Source organism: Hyaena hyaena, unplaced genomic scaffold (genome assembly GCF_003009895.1).
Source record: "Hyaena hyaena isolate Hyena2069 unplaced genomic scaffold, ASM300989v1 scaffold_44, whole genome shotgun sequence".
NCBI classification, from domain to species: Eukaryota; Metazoa; Chordata; class Mammalia; order Carnivora; family Hyaenidae; genus Hyaena; species Hyaena hyaena.
In genome coordinates this window covers 2807395-2828412 of record NW_024080676.1, presented here as the reverse complement: position 1 = coordinate 2828412, position 21018 = coordinate 2807395, and the positions used below count along the sequence as shown (strand labels likewise).

At 37.4% G+C, this 21018-nt stretch overlaps 1 protein-coding gene and 1 long non-coding RNA gene across 2 annotated transcripts in view; one reads left to right on the top strand and one right to left on the bottom strand.

The window, feature by feature from the left end:
• Positions 1-18983, bottom strand: part of HELLS (helicase, lymphoid specific) — a 41555-nt gene extending 22572 nt beyond the window's left edge. The window contains exons 1-7 of the mRNA XM_039230215.1: positions 18827-18983; positions 18282-18403; positions 12764-12886; positions 9745-9801; positions 6340-6376; positions 6190-6254; positions 3556-3597 (exon numbers count right to left, since the gene is read on the bottom strand). Coding sequence (XP_039086146.1) covers positions 3556-3597; positions 6190-6254; positions 6340-6376; positions 9745-9801; positions 12764-12886; positions 18282-18403; positions 18827-18857 — 477 coding nt within the window. The 5' untranslated portion in view covers positions 18858-18983. The remainder of the gene's footprint in view (positions 1-3555; positions 3598-6189; positions 6255-6339; positions 6377-9744; positions 9802-12763; positions 12887-18281; positions 18404-18826) is intronic.
• On the top strand, positions 16465-20653 carry LOC120230587. Its single transcript, XR_005528085.1, has 2 exons — positions 16465-16511; positions 20537-20653. It is a non-coding gene; the product is annotated as an uncharacterized LOC120230587 (long non-coding RNA).
• Positions 20654-21018: the final 365 nt, after the last annotated feature.

Sequence of the window (21018 nt, the reverse complement as noted above, 5' to 3'; positions counted from 1 at the left end):
CAACTAGAAAATTACAAACTGAGTTTCACTACTGCATACATAAAATTGATTTGTGATGAACATCACAGTCAAATATCAAAACATCAAAACCAGAACCATCAAGTTTTTAGAAGAAAACAGAGTATCTTGTGACAGGCAAAAATTTCTTATGTAAGAACAAAAACCCACTAACCACCAAAGGGAAAAAGTGATAAATTGAGCTACTCTAAAACTTAAAAGTTCTGTTTATTAAAAGATATCATTAAGAAAATGGGTAGGCAAGCCACAGGCTGAAAGAGACAGTGCATAAAGCTGACAAAGAACTTGTATCTTATTATATATACAACTCCTATATCAACAATAAAGCAAATAATAAATGGGCAAAAGCTATGAACAGAAACTTTATAAAACACACAAAGAGTCATTAACATGGAAATACGCATCATTAGTAATTAAGAAAATGCAAAATAAAACCACATAAGATGCACTTCACATTCAAGGAAATGGCTAAAATTAAAAAGACTAATATGAATTGCTGGCAATAATATGAATACTTTTATACATTGCTGATGAATACAATGGTGCTCTTTCCGGGAAAGGATTTGTATTTTCTTTTTCTTTTTCTTTTTTTTTTTTTTAAATGTTTTATTTATTTCTAGGAGAGAGAGAGAGAGAGACAGCGTGAGCAGGGGAGGGTCAGAGAGAGAGGGAGTCACAGACTGAAGCAGGCTCCAGGCTCTGAGCTGGCAGTCAGCACAGAGCCCGACGCGGGGCTCGAACCCACGAACCGCGAGATCATGACCTAAGCGAAAGTCGGACGCTTAACCGACTAAGACACCCAGGCGCCCCAAGGATTTGTATTTTCTTAAACAGTTTAACATACATTTACAGTATGACCCAGTAATTCCATTCCTAGGTATATACCCTAGAACATGAAAACATGTTCAAACCAAGACTTGTAGACAAATTATAATGGCAGCTTTACTTAGATGTCACAAACTGGAAACAAATGCCCATCAAGAGAACAGATAAGGAAATTTTAATATTCATTCAAGGGAATGCTACTCAGCAATAAAAAACTCCAACTAGTAATAGACTCAACAATATAAATGAATATCAACTAGCTGAGTAAAAAGCAGGAAATAAAAGGCTACACATTTAGATTTCATTTGTATGAAAACTAGCCTTGTGATAATGGTTAAAAAAAAAAACTAGGCAGATTAAAAAAAATTTCATTTATTTATTTTGAGAGAGTGAGAGAGCACCAGCAAGCAAGGGGGAGAGAGAAAGAGAAACAGAATTCCAAGCAGACTCTGAGTTATTAGCCTGGAGCCTGACATGAGGCTCAATCCCACGACTGGGAGATCAAGACCTGAGCTGAAATGAAGATATGGAAGCTTATCAACTGAGCCACCTAGGATAGTAGCTCCAAAATTCAGGCAGATTTTGACAAAAGTCAAAAAGCAGGGGCGCCTGTGAGGCTCAGTTGGTTAAGCAACCGACTTAGGCTCAGGTCATGATCTCACGGTTCGTGGGTTCAAGACCTGCATCGAGCTCTGTGCTGACAGTTAGCTCAGAGCCGGGAGCCCGCTTCGGATTCTGTATCTCCCTCTTTCTATGACCCTCCCCTGTTCAAGTTGTCACTCTCCCTCTCTCTCAGAAATAAACAAAACAAACCAAAACAAACAAACAAAAAAGCAGTTGCCTCCAGGGGCGCCTGAGTGGTTCAGTCAGTTGAGCATCTGACCGGCTCAGGTCATGATCCTGCGGTTTATGGGTTCGAGCCCCATGCCAGGCTCTGTGCTGAATGCTTGCTCAGAGCCTGGAGCCTGTTTTGGATTCTGTGCCTCCTTCTCTCTCTGCCCGTCCCCCACTCACGTTCTGTCTTATTCTGTCTCTCAAAAAAAAATAAATGTAAAAAAAAAAAAAAAAGTAGTTGCCTCCAGGTTTGGGGTGGGGAAATGACTGGCAAGGGATACAAGGAACCCTTCTTTCATATGGGCACATTCCAGAGCTTGATTTGGATGGTGGTTAGTTATCCAGATGTATGTATTTTTCAAAATTCATCAGATTGAACAAGACAACAGTATGCTTATGTACTGTGTATTATACAGTGAGATCAAAACTCCATAGTACATCTTGAGATTTGACTGAATCTTTATCTTTAAAAATGTAACTAAGGGGTGTGTGGGTGGCTCAGTTGATGATTTCATGGTTCAGAAGTTCGAGTCCCACATAGGGCTGTCTGCTCTCAGCACAGAGCCTTCTTAGCATTCTCAGCGACACCACTCTTCTTCCACTCACGTTTGCTCTCTCTCAAAAAATAATACATTCCTGAAACCATTATTATACTCTATGTTAACTGACTTGGATTTAAGTGAAACTAAAATAAAACATAAAAAAGTCCAACTAGTATAAAAAATGTTTAATCTTATTTAACACTGTTCTAATCATAAACTAATCCTTTTGATGAATAAAGCATAAAAAAAAAAAAATCAATGCACTTAAGAGATGTAAATCTTGTTTTGTTTTTTTAACACTTATTTATTTTTGAGAGAGAGGAGAGAGAGAGCAAGAGAGACAGAGCACAAGTAGGGGATGACCAGAGAAAGGGGGAGACACAGAATTCAAAGCAGGTCCCAGGCTCCGAGCTGTCAGCAGAGCCCGACAGGGGGCTCTAACTCACAAACTGGGAGATCATGACCTGAGCTGAAGTTGGATACTTAACCGACTGAGCCACCCAGGCACCCCAAAAGATGTAAATTTTAGTCTAAATTGTGGTTGCTAAATAGAATACCTCTCTCTTATAATCATGTCATCAATTTTCCCAAGAACCTATTAATCTTTGATAGGTAAATTAATTTTTTAAAATGTTTTTATTTATTTCTGAGAAAGACAGCGTTGGCAGGGGAGGGTCAGAGAGAGAGGGAGACCCAGAATCTGAAACAGGCTCCAGGCTCTGAGCTAGCTTTCAGCAAAGAGACGGACGCGGGGCTCGAACCCACAAACCATGAGATCATGACCTGAGCCGAAGTCAAACACTCAACCAACTTAGCCCTCCAGTCACCTGGTAAGTTAATTTTTAACTCCCTCAGTGAACATTTTCATGTTAGAATTGTTTTTGCTTCTCTAAGAAATCCTGTAATGGAAGTTACTTGGGATAGTAAATACAGGTAACAAAGAATCTCTCCACATAAAATTGGGGTGGGGTAAGAATCAAACCTTCCTAGAAAGAATCAAAGACAATCTTTAAGGTCAGAAACAAGATTAAGACTTCTACAGGCTGTGGAATATATATATACACATGGAATGCACATATCCATATGGTTATAGGCACTTGCATCATTATTAAACTCCCAAGGACCCCATAAACTATTATTTACACATTAAGGAACATATAAAATAGCAAAAGTTGATATATGAAGAAAGAAGCAGGATAGCAAAGAGGTGAATTTTTTTTAAGGCTAAGAAATAGGGTAACTAGTTAGAAAAGAGTGCACACTGGGGATTAATGGAGCTAATAATTAGGGAAACAAACACAGTTCCTAAATTTAGTATCTCTCATAAATCTCTTACCTCATTCTCCTTTTTATTTTTTTTAGCCACAGACAAAATTTCCTAGAACATAGAGAAAACAAAAATCAATAACAATGCATGTGGTTCATTCTTTTATTTATTCAACATTTATTCTGTTCTGACTTCCCACAAGGAACTGGAGATAAGGCTCTCTAGCTAAATAAAGTACAGAGGACTCAAATTGGCGGACCTCAAGCAAAATTAAGGCTACAGAGTCTTATAAAACTCTATGCATTAGTTAGCAATTCTTAAAAATTGTGGTATTTCCTCCTAAATTTTCAAGGTTTTTTTTGGTTTGTTTTTTAAATCAAAGCTTATCTGAAGAGACTTAAGTCCAAATGCACACGTCAATAACCCTCTAGTACAAACTACAGCTTGTGGACCAACTCCAGCTGGCAACCTGATTTTGTAAATAAAGCTTAATTAGAACAAAGTCAGCTCATTTGTTCGTCTAGAACTGCCCTCCAGGCTATAATCGTAAAGTCTGGCATCTAGTAGTTGCCCACCTAACTATTCAAAGCCAAAAACACTATCTAGCTCCGTACAAAAAAGGTTTTCTAAACCCTGCTCCAGAGTCTCCGTTGTGGTACTTTTGGTATTTAAAGATCACTTCCAAATGTTTTATAGTCTCACCTCTGGCCGACTTTAGACCTCTGTGGACAGAAACCTGAGTCTGCAATCTTGAGCAAGAAGTAAGGCAAATAAATAAAAATTACAGAATAGGGGCACCTGGGTGGTTCTGTTGGTCAAGCATCTGACTATTGATTTTGGCTCAGGTCACTATCTCATGGTCGTGGGATCAAGCCCTGAGTCAGGCTCTGTGCAGCATGGAGCCTGCTTAAAATATTTTCACTCTCTCTTTAACGCTCTCTCTCCCCTTTGCTGGCCCTCCCCCACTCTCCCTCTAAAATAAAATATTATAAAAGCAGAAATAAAGTATTCTGATTTTTAAGTATCTACTAGATGCTAAGGGTATGAAGACAAGAAATACTGGAATGCCACTTGGTGACTACAATTTGGTGAGTACTACACCAAATTATCTGAAAAAGTTGTCATCAGGGCATAATCACTGAAGATGAAAGTTAGGGTTTCATTTCAAACAGAATACCATGTGCAGAGGACAAAGGGAATGGAACAGTAGATACATTTAAGAAACTGAACGTATCTTACATTTAATGCATAGAATGATAGAACACATCAGTAAGTAGCTTACACACATAATATATACATGTCTGTGTGTCTCATGTGTATGTAAAGCATTATGTAAGTATAGGCATTCATATGCTAAGGCTGAAGGGATATAGTGAACAGACAAGAGAATGGTCTTTTATAATGACTAGCTAAGCTGAATCTTTTTGAACAATCTATGAATTAATAGAAACATAAACATAATACATATTGTTAAAAACTAAACCTCATAACTAACCTCCTGACTCTACTTACCTCTAGCTTCATCTTTCACCACCTTTTCCTTTACACACAGACTGGAAACTAATATTTACTTTCAAGTTTTTACAACTTGTCAGGATCTCTCCTGCCTCTGGATGTTTGTCAAAGGTTATTCTCTCCTCCCAGAACATTTTTCTACTATCTTCTCTGTATCTTACTATTTCCCTATTAACTACCCTCAACCTCTGGATGATTTAACTTTTATCCTTCAAGTCTCAACTCAGGTGTCAGCTTCTAGAAGATTTTAAGAACCTAATGCCTGTGTTTAGAGTTCTTCTATAGGCTCAACAGTACTCAAATATAATTGATTACTGTCTATGTATTTCTCACGACAGTGTCTACTCTCCTTTACTAATTGACCTTATCCATGAAGGACAAAGGTGGCTGACAGCCAATATGCTACCAACATTTGCTATATTCAAGTAACAGTTGTGACTGGCTAAACTATATCTAAATAACAGTGTTTTTCAAACTGTGGGCTATGTTCCATAATCAATAAAATGGGTTCTGACCATTATTTCTAAATGAAAGGGAAAAAAAAGGAAAATATCAGAGTGCATCCTTAAAGTACTGTGTGAAATTTTATATTTTAGGAAGATCTCAAGAGTTCAAATTTTAGGTTAAAGAAAAATATAGTAGATAATACTATTAGAAAAAATTTTAAATGTAAGAATATAACACATTAAAATATGCTTAAGGAATATTCAACAGGTTTTTTAATTTCTATTTTATGCGGTCACAAATATGAAGGTGAAACCGGATCTGGTTTTAAAAATGAGTATATGATGGGGCAGCTGGCTGGCTCAGTCAGTGGAACATACAACTCTGATTGCAGGGTTGTCATCAAGCCCCACACTGGTTGTAGAAATAAAAGGTCAATATTTTAGTTCCCTAAAAGTCCTTAACAAGGAACAAGAACAAAGTTCTGAAGATAAGGTCTTGTAGTTATAAGAAATTATAATAACTTCTGATTAGGCCAAGCTCATGCTCTTTTAACAAACAGGAAGATGGCACCATCTCCTTCCCTCAAACAGTCCCTCAGCAGTCTGAAAAACGTTCCCTTTAAGAGTCTGAAAAGCCATGTAACATCAATCCATACAGCTTCAATGAGGTTCAAAATCCACAGCGGGTTTTTTGCTCAACAATGAATCTTATGTGTCCCCCCCCATTTTTTTTTTTTTTTACCTCTTTTGACATGACCTCTGAAATACTGTATGATTCATCTTCTCTTCCTCTCTTCTTTCTCATAACTATTAAAAAAAATCATTTTATTTTTTATAGCAATTAAAGCAAAAATATAAACACATGCTTCAAAAGCAGAAAAAGGAAGTTCACCTGGATTCTCTTCACTTGCATCAGTGGAATTTTTACCCTATAAAACAAGAATTTAAAATATTAGTTTTCGGGGCTCCTGGGTGGCTTAGTCGGTTGGGCGTCTGACTTTCGCTTAGGTCATGATCTTGCGGTTCATGGGTTCAAGCCCCGCGTCGGGCTCTGTGCTGACTGCCAGCTCAGAGTCTGGAGCCTGTTTCAATCTGTGACTCCCTCTCTCTCTGACCCTCCCCTGCTCACGCTGTCTCTCTCTCTCTCTCTCTCTCCTAGAAANAAAAAAAAAAAAAAAAAAAAAAAAAAAATTTAAAATATTAGTTTTCTAGGGACTTCTATGCTATTAAATATTAAAAGGCACTGATTAAGTGAATGTTCCTTATAGTTGAACCACATCTATAACTCTTTACTATTATACTTACCAGCATGCTATCTTTTTTCTACATTTCCCTGTTAGAACGTATTTCTAACCATACTCCTTTTTCTTGCCAACTCTACTTTCCTCACATTTTTTTCCATTTGAGAAATTTCTTAATTAAATATAGAGACATTTTGAGCACTGAGTGTTATGTGGAAACTAATTTGACAATAAACTATTTGTAAAAAAAAAAAAGGAATAAAAATAAATATAGAGACATTTTTATTTTGATATTACTATGCAGATCTTCTGTTACTGTAGGTTTATGCTAAACATATTCAGTGTGTATGGTATGGAATAACAACTCATTTTCAGTAAAATTTTTAAGCTAAATACAATGGAAAGCAGAAATATGAGAATACTAGTTGAAAAAATATTAGGGGAAACAGAGGAAAAGAAGACATTTTAAAAAATAAAGTTTAAAAATGAAAGGTGGAAAAGATGACCAAGAATAGGGAAAAATACGTATGAGAAATCAAAATAACAAAGGTAAATCTTATTTATTTATTTAACGTTAACTTCACATCACAGGTAGGGCTCAAACTCACAGTCCAAGATCAAGAGTTGTGTACTCTATCGACTAAGCCAACCAGGTGCCCGAAGAAGGTAAATTTTAAAATAAAGTTAAAAGAAAATTAAAAGCAAATACCAAAAGAGACTGATGAAAGAGGCAGAACTTACGGTTGAAACCTTTATAAAACCCTGTTATAAAAGTCAGCTAGGCAAAAGTGAACAATGGATTAAAATAACAGGTTGAAGAGTAGGGAGTAAATGATTAAGCAAATAAAATCGTCTTAGGGGTGCCCGTGGCTCGGTCAATTAAACATATGACTCTTGATATCAGCTCAGGTCATAATCTCACCATTTGTCAGTTCAAGCCCCATATCAAGCTCTGCACTGACAGTGTGAAGGCTGCTTGGGATTTTGTCTCTCCCTCTCTCTGCCCTCCCCTGCTCACTCTCTATCTCTCTAAACAAAATAAAATATAAATAAATAAAAATAAAAAATTATCTTATAATATCAGTTTTCAATCATTGCTTTTGTTATAAAATTATCTATAATATATTTTAACATCACCACTAACCACACTAAGAATCAAGTGGACTTAAAGGTACCCTTATTGGTATTTTGATATTACCTAATCAAGCCAGATTAGTAAAGAAGTGTGGGGTATGAAACAAACTCCAACATTACTATTTACTGAATTCGTAACTATCAGCTGCTTCGTAAATTCTCATTCTGTTCTATACAATAACTACAAACACTGGATGAATGAACAATGAATCAGTACTTCTGGAAGAAATATAAGCTTAGGCTCCTGAAAGCCTCTGGTCATAATTTCATCAACTGATCAACACATAACCCTGTTTTTTGTATGTTGCTATTTAAGGACATCTTATTTAATATAGATGTTGATTAACAGCAAACAGCACGGTAATTTACACCCAAAGGAAGTTTACTGAATACACATATTTTCTCCGCAAGGCACACCACAGACTTCTTGCGTTAGAAACACTAGCCAGCACTTCAGCACAATATGGCTGAGGGCCATTTTAACAGAAAAATCAACGAAACCCATAAAAATCTTGACATTAAATAAACCATGAAAAGAACATTTGTTTATAGTGTGACAGCTTAAGTAAGGCAGAGCACCACTGTGTTTAGCTTCAGTTGGAAATGTGTGTTGGGAGATAAACTTTTTGCTATTCTGCACAGGAATAGGTCTATGAATGACCATGAAAACCCAAGTACTGATTTTGGAGTTAATAAATTTTAGCAAGTAGGCTAACTGGCAAATATGGATTCTGTGAATAATGAGGATGGACTGTACTTTATCTCTTTGCATCAGCTTCTTTATAAATAAAAAGTACAGTACCTCTACCTAAAAGAGCTTTTTGAGAATTAAAAAAAACCGTATGGGCACCTGGAAGCTTAGTCAATGGAGCATGCAACTCCACAATGAGCTGAGAACTTCCATAAAAAAATAAACGTAAAGCTTAGAATACATGACACATAGTGAGTACTCAATAAATGTTGCCTTTATTATTTCTCTTTTCACTAATTCCCAACAGTATAGCTTTAAACAGCCTCATATTAAAACATATTCTCCTCAAAGATCACATCTAAAATTTAGGCCATCCCTGGGGCACTTGAGTGGCTCAGCAGGTTAGGTTAGCATCTGACTTCGGCTCAGATCACTATCTTGTATTTTGTGAGTTTGGGCCCCATGGCGCAGAGCCTGGAGCCTGCTTCAAATTCTTTGTCTCTGTGTCTCTCTGCCCCTCCCCCACTCACACTCTGTCTCTCCCTCTCTCTCAAAACTAATCAAACATTAGAAAAAAAAAAAAAAAAGATAAAATAAAATTTAGGCTACCCCTAAACAAATGCTCTATTATCTGAAATGTTTTTAGTAGCTATACTCTCTCTCCAATTTTGGCTCCACTGCTGCAGTCGTACACAAGATACAAATTTAGATTATTGTTAAGGATGCAAGTTGACATGATGAGGGTGGAGACATTAAGGAGAAAAGAGTAATCATTATAAGCACCTAAGAGCTGGCCACTTATAAAAGTGAAATTTTGCCATTATGAGAAACAGAATAAAACAAAAGGGTTACATTTAGCTCTCCTTCCTTATATAAATATACTGAGAAACATATTTTACAAGTTTCTATGCAGCTTGTAGCAAAGATAGGTTTTTAGATAAAGAAGGTTAAAATTAAGTAGCCAATCAAAAAAGACTGGGTGACTCAGTAGGTTGAGCATTTGACTCTTGACTTTGGCTCAGGTCAGGTTCATGGGTTCAAGTCCCCATCTGGCTGTGGTGACAATGCAGAGCCTGCTTGGGATTCTATCCTCTTCCCCAGCCCCTACCTAACTTCTGCTCTCTCTCACTAAAAATAAATGAATGAACTAAAAAGAAAAAAAAAAGGCTACAAAAACATTTCTTCAATATTTAAGAATACATACAAGATTTTCAATCTTACTATATATTACCTTAGCAACTTTTAAAGATTCCTTTTTTCTCTCCAATTTCTCTTTCTTCTTCTGTTCCTGTAAGATAATTTAGTGTCACAGCAGAAAGTGCAAAATCTAGAACACACACCTCAAAAGAACATGTTCACAATGAAGAAACTATATATAAAGATTTAAAAATGAGGGAGAATTTGCACTTCAAGCCTTTATGGAGCAATAGGGAACAGATTTCCTCTCCTGCCTTGAGGAACTGAAAGGCCAGGAAAGAGCCACCAGAAAGAAGCAGGTAGAGCAATCCCTGTGCTCACAAAGAATAGTTCATAGCTGTCAGGCAAAGTAAAAGAGCCTCCCAACATAGAAGGCAACAAGAAGAGTGCTCAGGAGAGGGACCAAGTTATTTCTAGATTAAAAGCTGTTCCACATACACCCTAGCAAAGCTTTAAAACAGACTAAAAGGATTCAAATCATTCCCAAGAGGTGGTTAGAAGGTATTTTTGTCTTTTAACAACTCATTAAGTGTGACTTTTATTTTCCTATACCTGTGTTTCATTTTACCATACAAGGGTTTAAAAAGGGATTCAAAGGAAAAAGAATATTTAGCAAATATAGCAAAATCTTGATAGATAATTCTGAGATGTGAATGATGAGAACACAGGAAATTACTGTAGTCTAGATATTTGCACAAATTTATAAATCTTCATACATCCTAGTGGGCAATAAATAATATGATATCTTACTAAGTGCAATGGGAAGAAGAGAACAGGGTAAAGGATATCAGGAGTGTGTAGACGGAAAAGGTGTCAGCAATTTCATATAAGGTTATTAGGGTAGGCTTCATTGGGAAAACATTTAAGCCAAGGCTTGAAGGTGATGATGAAGTAAGCTACGTTGGTATCTACAAGAAGGTTCCAAGCACAAAACAGCCAGTGCAAAGCCCCAAAGGCAGGAAACACACTTGAAATGAGGTCTGAAAGGTAATGGGGTTGAGCGAGGCAACCAGACTTATGGTCTTGTGGGCCATTATTAAAACTTATGGTTTAAAGAAAAAAATTTTTTTGGTTTTGTCATGATCAATGTAAACTAGAAAGCAGTGAAATATCATGAGGGTAGGAGTATCTGGACAGAAGGAAGAAAGCACGGAGGAAAAATAAATTCTTTACTCAATAAAAATATCTTTCATGGCATCTGCACGGCTCAGCCGATTAAGCGTCTGACTTCTGCTCACGTCATGATCTCAGTTTGTGTGTTTGAGCCCCACATCAGGCTCTGTGCTGACCATTCAGAGCTTGGAGCCTGCTTCAGATTCTGTGTCTACCTTTCTTTCTGCCCCTCCCCTATTCTTACTCTGTCTCTCTCAAAAATAAACATTAGAAAAAAAAGAATCTTTCAAAAACAAAGGCAAATGAAGACTTTTCCAGAAATATAAAAGCTAAAAGAATATATTACCAACAGAAAATGCAAATGAATTTATAATAATGAGAAGTGGATCAGTGGCTATTTGGTGATGAAGACAGGAAGTGAAGGATGGAAAAAAATTTTAAAGGGGCAGGAATTCAGCCATAAAAAAAATAGAATTTTGCTGTTTACAACATGGATGGATCTTGTGGGCATTATGCTAAGTGAAAGGAGTCAGAGAACAACAAATATCATATAATCTAACTTGTGGAATCTTTGAAAAAAACCAAAAACCTCCAAGCTCGTAGATACAAAGAACAGATTGGTAGTTGGTGGTGGGAGGAATGAGTGACAGGTCAAAAGGTACAAGTATCCAGTTATAAAGAAAGTCAGGGGTATGTACTACACAGCACGGGGACTACAGTTAATAATATTCTACTGTATATTTAAAAGTTGCTAAGAGGGGCACTTGGGTGGCTCAGTCTGTTAAGCATTTGACTTTGGCTCAGGTCATGAACTCATAGTTCAAAAGTTAAAGCCCTGAATCAGGCTCTGTGCCGATAGCTCAAAGCCTGGAATGTGCTTCAGATTCTGTGTCTCCCTCTCTCTCAAAATAAACATTAAAAAAAAAAGTCTTATAAGAAAAAATTTTTTTTATGTATGGTGATAGATGTTAAGTAGATGTACTGTGGTGACCATTTCACAATATATACAAATACTGAATCATAACCTGAAACTAATATAATGTTATAGGTCAATTCTACCTCAATAAAAAAAAAGGGAGCTGATGGTTATGTCATCACCTTGACTATGGTAGCTTCGTGGGTGTATTCATGTCAAAACTTATATAATTATACACTATAAACGTGCAGTTTTGTGTCTATCAATTGTATCTCAATAAAGCAATTAAAAAAATGGATGGGCAACATAAGTTTATAATCTCCATCATGCACAAAATATGATTAGACAGGATAAAAATCAGTCAATACGTAAACAGAAAAATAAATGGTGATATGTTCATAGAATGTTCAGGAATAAAGAAACAGCCATGGGGAGCCTGGGTGGCTCAGCTGGTTAAGCGGCTGACTTCGGCTCAGGTCATGATCTCACAGTTCATGGGTTCAAGCCCCGTGTTGGGCTCTGTGCTGACAGCTAGCTCAGAGCCTGGAGCCTGTTTCTGATTCTGTATCTCTCTCTCTGACCCTCCCCTGTTCACGCTCACGCTCTCTCTCAGAAATAAATGAAACATTTAAAATAAAAATGTAAAAAAAAAAAAAGGAATAAACAACCTATAAGAATAAACAAAATCTCAATATGCTGAGCAAAGAGCAAGATACAAAAACAATATACCACATTGTTCTATTTATATAATATTCTAGAAAAAGCAATACTAACCTATAGTGACAGAAAATAGGAATCAGTGGTCTGGGGGCCAGGCATGGGGATCACTGAGACAAGAGAACTTCTTGGGGTGATGGAAATGTTCTTTATCTTGACTGTACTGGTGGTTACATAGGTGTACACAGTGGTTAGGTCATCAAACAGTAAACTTAAAATGTGTGCAGATTACTGCATGCAATTTCTATCTCAATAAAGCAGTTAAAAAAAAAAACTGAAGCTACTAGTTATAATCACATACACATACCTCTAGTTGTTGTTGTTCCATTTTAGTCAATAAAAATTTGGAGTAGATATTGCTTTTTTCAAGCAAATGTTGAAGTCTACGGTACCGAATGTCCACGGACTCTCTATCCCAAGACATGCGAGCCTATCCAAAAAGAAAATTTACATAATTATTAAGTTTTCTAAAATATGTGATTTTTTTATAAGATGTAAAAAGAAAGTCTAAATACATGCTCTTTGGGGGTTTAATGTTTTTCTGTTATTAATGGGTGGAGAAAGATTTTTATATATGATTTATTTTCCAAAACAAAAACTAGAACAAAGCTGAAAAAATACGATTCTTGAGGTCAACATTCCTTTTGGTATGATGCAGCTTGGATACCAAAATATTGAAATTTTAGACACTGGACATGTTTACTGGCACCCCAATGAATTAAGGTCCATTTTTTAATATAAAATTAACACTTGAAAATATTTAAGTTTGTAAACAATCAAATGACTTCAGAAAAGAAAAATTTATATATCAGTTTTATTTGAAAGAGCACTAGAATTAAAAAAAATCATTTCATTGGCTAGGAACTAGAACAACTATTCTTAGAATTTTAAAATTGTATGGCCTGGGTGGCTCAATCAGTTAAGCATGAGACTCTTGATTTTAGCTCAGTTCATATTCTCAGTTGGTGAGTTGAGCCCCACACTTGCAGAGCATTCATGCGGTTCTCTCTCTCTCTCAAAACAAACTTTATATTTAAATAAACCTTAAAAACAAAAAGACAAACAAAAGACTGTATTGCTGGGGTGTCTGCCTCAGTCAGTGTAAGTGTAACATGCGACTCCTGATCTCAGGGTTGTGAATTTGAGCCCCACACTGGGCCTAGAGATTACTTTAAAAAAGAAATGAAAATCCTAAAATAAAAATTTTTAAAAATCTGCATTGTAAAAATATTTCAACATGCTAAATCTATTTCTGATTTATCACTTCTCCTTCCTCCTCAGCATTGTGTTCCCCAGAGCTTTGCCCTTCTTTTTAGACTTTTTACTTTCCCCTACACTTAGCTTTATCTTTTACTTCTGTACACCTTTAAATCACGAGCCTGCTTTTCATAATACTTTTACATGCCACTTATTTATTAAGTGATTTCTAAGTCTATAATAGTCCAGTGGCTGAGAAGGAATCCATTTCTCTCTCGATTCACACTGATGAAGTTAAATATTTGAAAAGAATACCAGAGGACACAAGATGGAAAACAAAAGTAACAAATAAATACAATATAGTTCAGTGGTGCACAAATCTTTTTCTGTAAAGAAGGGTAAGTATTTAAATATTTGAGCATATGGCTTATACTCAATTCTGCCTTTTTACACAATAATAGTAATAGACAATATATAAACAAATGGGCAAGGTTATGTTCCAATAAAACTTTATTTGCCTAAACAGGCACAATCCAGTTCATAATTTGTCAACCGGATATAATCTGAATTAAAAGAAAAAAAAAAAAAAAAAAGCACTAAGTGGGCTGAAGTGAGTCAAGAGTTGAATTCATCTACCAAAGCCAAATACGTGCAAAACTTACAAACCATCAATTCTACTCCTGGACAAAGTGTGTGTGAGCAAAGTGAGTGAGTGAAAGAGAATAGATGCAGAGGCTGAGACAGCATAACCTAATTAACTCTAATTTAAGGTTAAGGCCTCACCTTAAATTTAGACATCACTGTATACTGGCTTGTACTTCCTAGATGTTTTATCATCTCTCTAGCTTTTCTTTCTAAAATAAATTTGTCTATTACAAAAGAAATGACATTAAGATACCTAAAAATAAATCCAATGAAAATAATAAATGCACATTATAGGAAAATATTTAAGAAAGACCCACAAAACAAACACCCATTACTCTATCCATGCAGATAATCTGCTGACATCTTACAAAACTATTTTCAGTTTTTTAGGACAGCCTTTCTTTTACTATTGCCAATATATTACTGATTACAATAGGCAGTCAATGAATGAAATAGATTTTATAAATCGAGAGATGAAATTACTTAGATATTAAAGAAATTCTTAATTTTTAAAATTTACTTTAAATTTTAATTAAAATATTCTGGACTTAATTTGATAGATCTACTACCTTAATCCTATTCAGAATAAATTAGCACATATTTTTTAAGATTTAAGATACCATTTTATACTTATTTGTAAGTATTATAATTAAGGAAATAAAATCAATGACTAACCCTTAAAACCTTTAATACAACTCCATATATCAAAATAATTTTGTGGTAAACCTTACCTACCATTACTGTTCCTTAGCAATTTTATTTGTTATATTAAGGTAAATTGTAGCTTCAGCTGTGGAGAGCACTGAGTGCCTGGCAGGGAAACTCTCTTGATAACTAGAGTGAAAGAGTATGCCAATGGACACCAAGGGCATAAATTCCCCAGGATCTACTTCATAATCTCTCCTAACACCAACACCAGATTTGGGGGCATAGGGATGGAGTTATATTTCATTCTATACCATATGAACTATTTTCCTTTTACCTAAGACTTATCCCAACTCTTACCTTTCCCCTCCCCCACTACATATACATTAATGCTATTCTTAAATCTTAGACTAACAATGACTTCTTTCAAAAGGAAATGCAGGTGAAAAGCCAAAGAAAATAACTGTAGCAAATCAATGTCAAAGCCATTCTTGACTCTTCACAAATCTTAAAATCTCCTAAAGCAAAGTAAATGCTTCTCATTAAGGAATTTAAGCATGCTCTTCCTCTCTTAAGTACTTCTAAATATATGCCCATGAATACTGTGGGCATATATTCTTCTAAAAGAAAAAGAATCTTTATTTCTGTATAGTGAATTTTTTGGCCCCCAAAGACATGTTAGGAGAGACTAATTCTCAGAATTTTCTCCATGGTCAAGTATGGAATAACTTAGAAGTGAAAACCATAAAAATTAATCAAATTCCTTGAATACTTATACATAAAAAAATAATAGACCATAATACTGCTAGCTTTTTGGCAAATCACACCCTTATATTAGTAAAAGAACTGAAAACAGATATATAATTTATTCATGGAAGGACAAAGTGGATTAAAAACTGCTATCTTAAGTTCTATGATGAATAACTGCTAAAGAAAAGGTTTGTTTACTTAAAAATTTCACTGAAAGTATGTCATTTAGATTCTAGTTTAATCAACAAATACTTATGGTACTATAAATTTTGAGAGATCTTTCTAAAATGTGAAAATGGGGGCACCTGGCTGGCTCAGTAGGTGGAGGTGACTCCTCTTGGATTATAAATTCGAGTCCCATGTTAAGTGTAGAGATTACTTAAATGAAAATCTTCCAAAATAAAAACATGAAAATGTTTTCATCTACTGAATTAATGCATTCTGGAAATGTAGTCTTACTGTACCTCATAATCTTTGTTCAAATAGTACTTCTTTACCCACCAACTTTCAGGAGTAATAGATCTGAAGACATACCACTCAAAATGAAGGCTTTATTGGGGCGCCTACGTGGCTCAGTCAGTTAGATGTCTGACTGTTGGTCATGATCTCAGGGTTCGTGGTTTTGAGCCCTGTGTAGGACTGCACTGGCAGTGCAGAGCCTGCTTGGGGTTCCAGCTCTCTGCCCATTCCACCTCCCTCAAGCTCTATCTCAAAAATAGAATGAAGGCTTTATCATTCTCATAATCTCTGAAGTTGATTCAATTCCGGACACTTGCCTCAGGATTCACCCTTTATAATTATCATCTTATTACATGCTAGTAAGTACATTTATTTTATTTACATAATTTCTTTTTTTTTTATTTTTTTAATGTTTTATTTATTTCTAGGAGAGAGAGAGACAGCGTGAGCAGGGGAGGGTCAGAGAGAGAGGGAGTCACAGACTGAAACAGGCTCCAGGCTCTGAGCTGGCAGTCAGCACAGAGCCCGACGCGGGGCTCGAACCCATGAACCGCGAGATCATGACCTAAGCGAAAGTCGGACGCTTAACCGACTAAGCCACCCAGGTGCCCCTATTTACATAATTTCATATATGCTATGTAATACAGAATATTCTTGACCAGTTTCAAATTCAAGAGCATTTACTGACTGCCTATTTGCTAGGTGTACAGCCTACAGAAAACAGTAACTGACATGCTTTCAATAAACAAAATGAGAATCAAGTAAGTAATAATACTGTGAAACAAAGTACTATGAAAATCCGTATCATGAGGAAAGGTGGTTCACGGTCAACCTCCCAATTCTATTAAAATTTCTTAACATTACTGTAACTGATTATGGTCAACTATGGGTGATGACTAATAACAAAATTAGTATTACTGGAGTGAAAGTATAGCATGGTGGTTAAAAAGTGTGAATTCTGGAATCACATGGCCTACCAACAATCTTGGCTCTACCACTTACAAGCTGTGGGACTTTCTCCTTTCCCCACCCCCTCTATGCCTCAATTTTCTCATCTGTAAAATGGGGTGAAAACAGACCTACTTAAGAGAGTGCTTTAATAAAAAAAAAATAGTTTATACTAGTAATAGTTTATACTAGTTTATGTTAGGTTTAATAATATAGTAATAATGTATTTAATAACCGTATCTACATTACAGTCTAGTTGAAGCCTCACTGAATAAATACATGTACAACATTCACAACAGTGTTAACAATGCCAGCAAAAGAATCATTATTGTTGATACAAAATGGCAGAAAACCAACTAATTCATTATTTGTCTTTGGGGTGCATTTTTTCCCAATTTAAGTAGTTTTGCAATTACATATAGTTAATTAAGTATTAATGTTTACTTCCTTGGGTATAGGGTCAAAAACAAAAATTCTGAAGACAGCCAGAGTTCAAATTTGAGTTCATGTTGTGTGACCTCCAACCGCTCCAGCTTCCTCATATGTAAATACAGAGGTACCAAAAGTACCTATAGCATCACAATATTCGGAGTGCGAAATAAATTATTACAAGAAAATCACTTAACTTGGTTGGCAGTACATACCGGTTAGTGGCTATCATTCCTTTTGTTGCACACCCAAGAATTAATAAGCAAGGTAGGACTTTATTACTGAGTGAAATATACCTGAGTATTGAATTTTCAGGAGGTTGAAAACTGCTTTCAGTAATCTACAAAATACATACTCCGTACATGAAAACCACAGGTATAATAACTTAATCACTGAAAAAGTACACCCCATTTTTACCCAAAGCATCTTCCTTCGCAGCACTCCAAAAAACCAAAAGGAAAACGGAAAGCAAGTTTATCCCTCAGGTGGAAAACGGCACTGAAAGACCTCACTCAAAAACTCACCACCGGCGTTGTAAGAACGGTTACGGCTAAAGGAGCCCTTGAAACGCTCCCAGGCCGAGACTACGCCTCACAGAAGCATCCTGCAGAGCGCGAGCAACGGTGTCTCACAGATAGAGATCAACAAAGCCCGTTTTAAAGGGTCTGGAAAAAGGCGAACGGAGAACCAACAGGACCTCCGAGGAAGCCTACGACCGGCTTTAACGACGGTGAACTTGAGTCCTCAAGTACCTTTTCTATCATCTTCCGCTCCCTCTCGAGTCCAGCAGCCTCGAGCTGTTCTTCCTCCTCCAGCATGGCTTGGGTAATCACAGCAGTCTCGGGCTCTTCAACCGGATCCGGAGCCAGGGACCCTAAGAAGGGAGAAGGCTTTTCAACTGCATTTCGTAAACAGTACCAGGTCACTCAGCTCCCACGCTGAACAACCCTCCTGGATGCATTCGAGGCAAAAGCTGAAGACCCACGGGGACGCCAGCATCAGCCCTCTCAAGACATCTCGGGGTCTCCACAAGTCAACAAGTGGTCAGGACCCCAGCTTACTAATCGGGATAGTCGGGGAAATGCGGCTCCCCTGTGTAAAATCCGCTATATCGTGCACATTATATGCAATTCAGGGCGCCCTCCGCTCACCCTCCACAGCCTCTTGCCCTCCTTTCCTCAGTCTCTGCACGCAGTCGGCTCTACTCCCCAATCTCGGCTGCCGCCTCCATGCTGTCTCCCTACCCCCCGCCCGGACGCCGCCGCCCGGCGCAGGGAGGAAGGGTCTCCTTACTCACCATTGCTGCTCGCGGGCCCCTGCGCCGGCATGTCTGACACACACTCCAGAACCCGGTCCTCTCCTCTCAGCGCCCGCAACGCCGCACGCTAAAGTCGCTCAGCTGCCGCCTGCCCAGTCTCCTAGCCAAATCCCCGACCAGGGAAAAACGCGCGCTTCTCTTCGCGGGAAAACGCCATCGTCTCGCGATACTTCGTGCTCCCCGCCCCGCCCCCGAACTGCGGCCGCACGAGATTTGGCGCAAATTAGTTTTCATCAGAACACACACCTGGGCTACGGTATTTACGTAGGAGTCTTCTGTCGGGAAGACGGGTGCTGAAGTTAGCCTTCTTTGTGACACTGGACGCCTCTGCCCACCGTGGAGGGCCCAGTTTCCTCACGTATTGGATGATGGTTTTGAACTACACAACACTTCAGTAGCGCTCTTAACTATTTGCAAGGCACCTTCACACACTGGTTGATGTGATTAAATCGCGCCAACCCCATGCTCCTTCAGGTAGGAAATATGTAGGAGTATTCAGGTCAGGATGTCAGAAATAAGTATTGCCAATCTCGCCCGCCATCCTTCGTGCACAGTGTACATTTTGGGTGAAAACGGGCCAAAGTGACCCAGAAGAGAGCTCCTTTGTGGGTGAGATGGGAGAGAAAAATAGGAAAGTAAGATTATGGCAGAGTACAAGAAGGTTGTTTTTGAATAAGGGAGAACTGAATGTAGCGAAAAGTGTGTGTAGTGGCCAGTAGAAGAGACAGAAGATTAAAGAATTCAATAAACCAGTAATTAGAACGGGTGCCTGAAAGAAGGTACTGGACTTTTGTCGCTGGTTTTTTACTTCAGCCTACAATTCCACATTTTCTTGTCTGCAATTCCTTTCAATAAATTCCTTGCCACCCCTCACCTTCCTTTCTGAGAATTTGTGGTATACCTGCCATGTTACCACCTGTTTCCTTCATTTCTGACTCCGGACTTTAATGATTGTATTAATACAAAATTAAGAGCTTGCAACACACATCCATCAAACCATCTTCAGTAACCATCATAACACTCTGAGATTAGCAGATTACTTTTATCCCTACATTGTAGGTGAGAAAACTGATGCTGAGAAAAGACTGATTTGTCCAGAGACCTATGGGTACTTTGTGATAAAACAGAAGCCAAACCCAGGCATTTTCTCTCCTTCTTCAGTATTAAGATAAAATATAGCCTCAATCAATACTTCTTAAATCCTACCTCCTTCTAACCTAAGACAATAGCTATCAGTCTCACTTAAGACTTCCCCAACCTATCTCCTAAAATTTCTTTCTCCCTTACTTTTGAAACACAGCTTTTCACAGGATTTTCCTCTACTGTATTGAAAATCTCTTTTTCCTTCTTTTGAACTCAGTTGTGGCCCAGCTCCCAAAATCTTTCCTCCATCTGTTGCTTTTCTGTATATACTCTGTACTTACAGCATCTGCTGTATAGGCTTTAATGATCAGCTCAAGGCTGACCACTTCCCTTCTAATTCCTGAGACAGTAGGGAAGGCTTGTCCAGATGCATAGGTGATGGGAGTTCAAGGCATTTTCATCTGATTCTCAAAGGAAAGACATCTAACATCTGGCCCCACACTTGTTAATACAAGTGCACTGGTAGACTTCCTGACATGTTTGCCATTGTGCAGACCTTCCCCTCAGAGTGGCAGTTCAAAGTTTGTTCATTCTCTTTTATTTAAGGGCCTACATTTAAATGTCTTCTGGGTACCAGAAACATTTCTAGGAGCTGTACATGAATGAACAAGACAAACAAGATCCCTGTTGATATGGATCTTACATTTCAGGCATTGAAGCAGGTAAGCATGTGTAGGGGGCGGGGGTATGAGAAGCACTCTGCAAAATGTTAGGATAGAGTGGTGTAAGAGTGACTGGGTACTTGAGAGTAGGTAGTTAGGTATCCGAGGAAATGACAGACACTTAGGTTGAAAATTAAATGTCAAGCAGTCAGCTAGCCCAGGGGAAAGATAGTTGTATGGGAGGAAAATTTTTACTCTACCCTGCTAGGTTCTTTGGTCTATTAATTAAATTGGCATCTTACAGATTACAAGAGAAACACAAATTTAATTAGTACATAAAGGAGTCACACAGAGTTAATGAGAATCTCCCTAACAGGCAGTTGAGGCTTATATACCATTCTTTTAAATATTTTTTTAATGTTTATT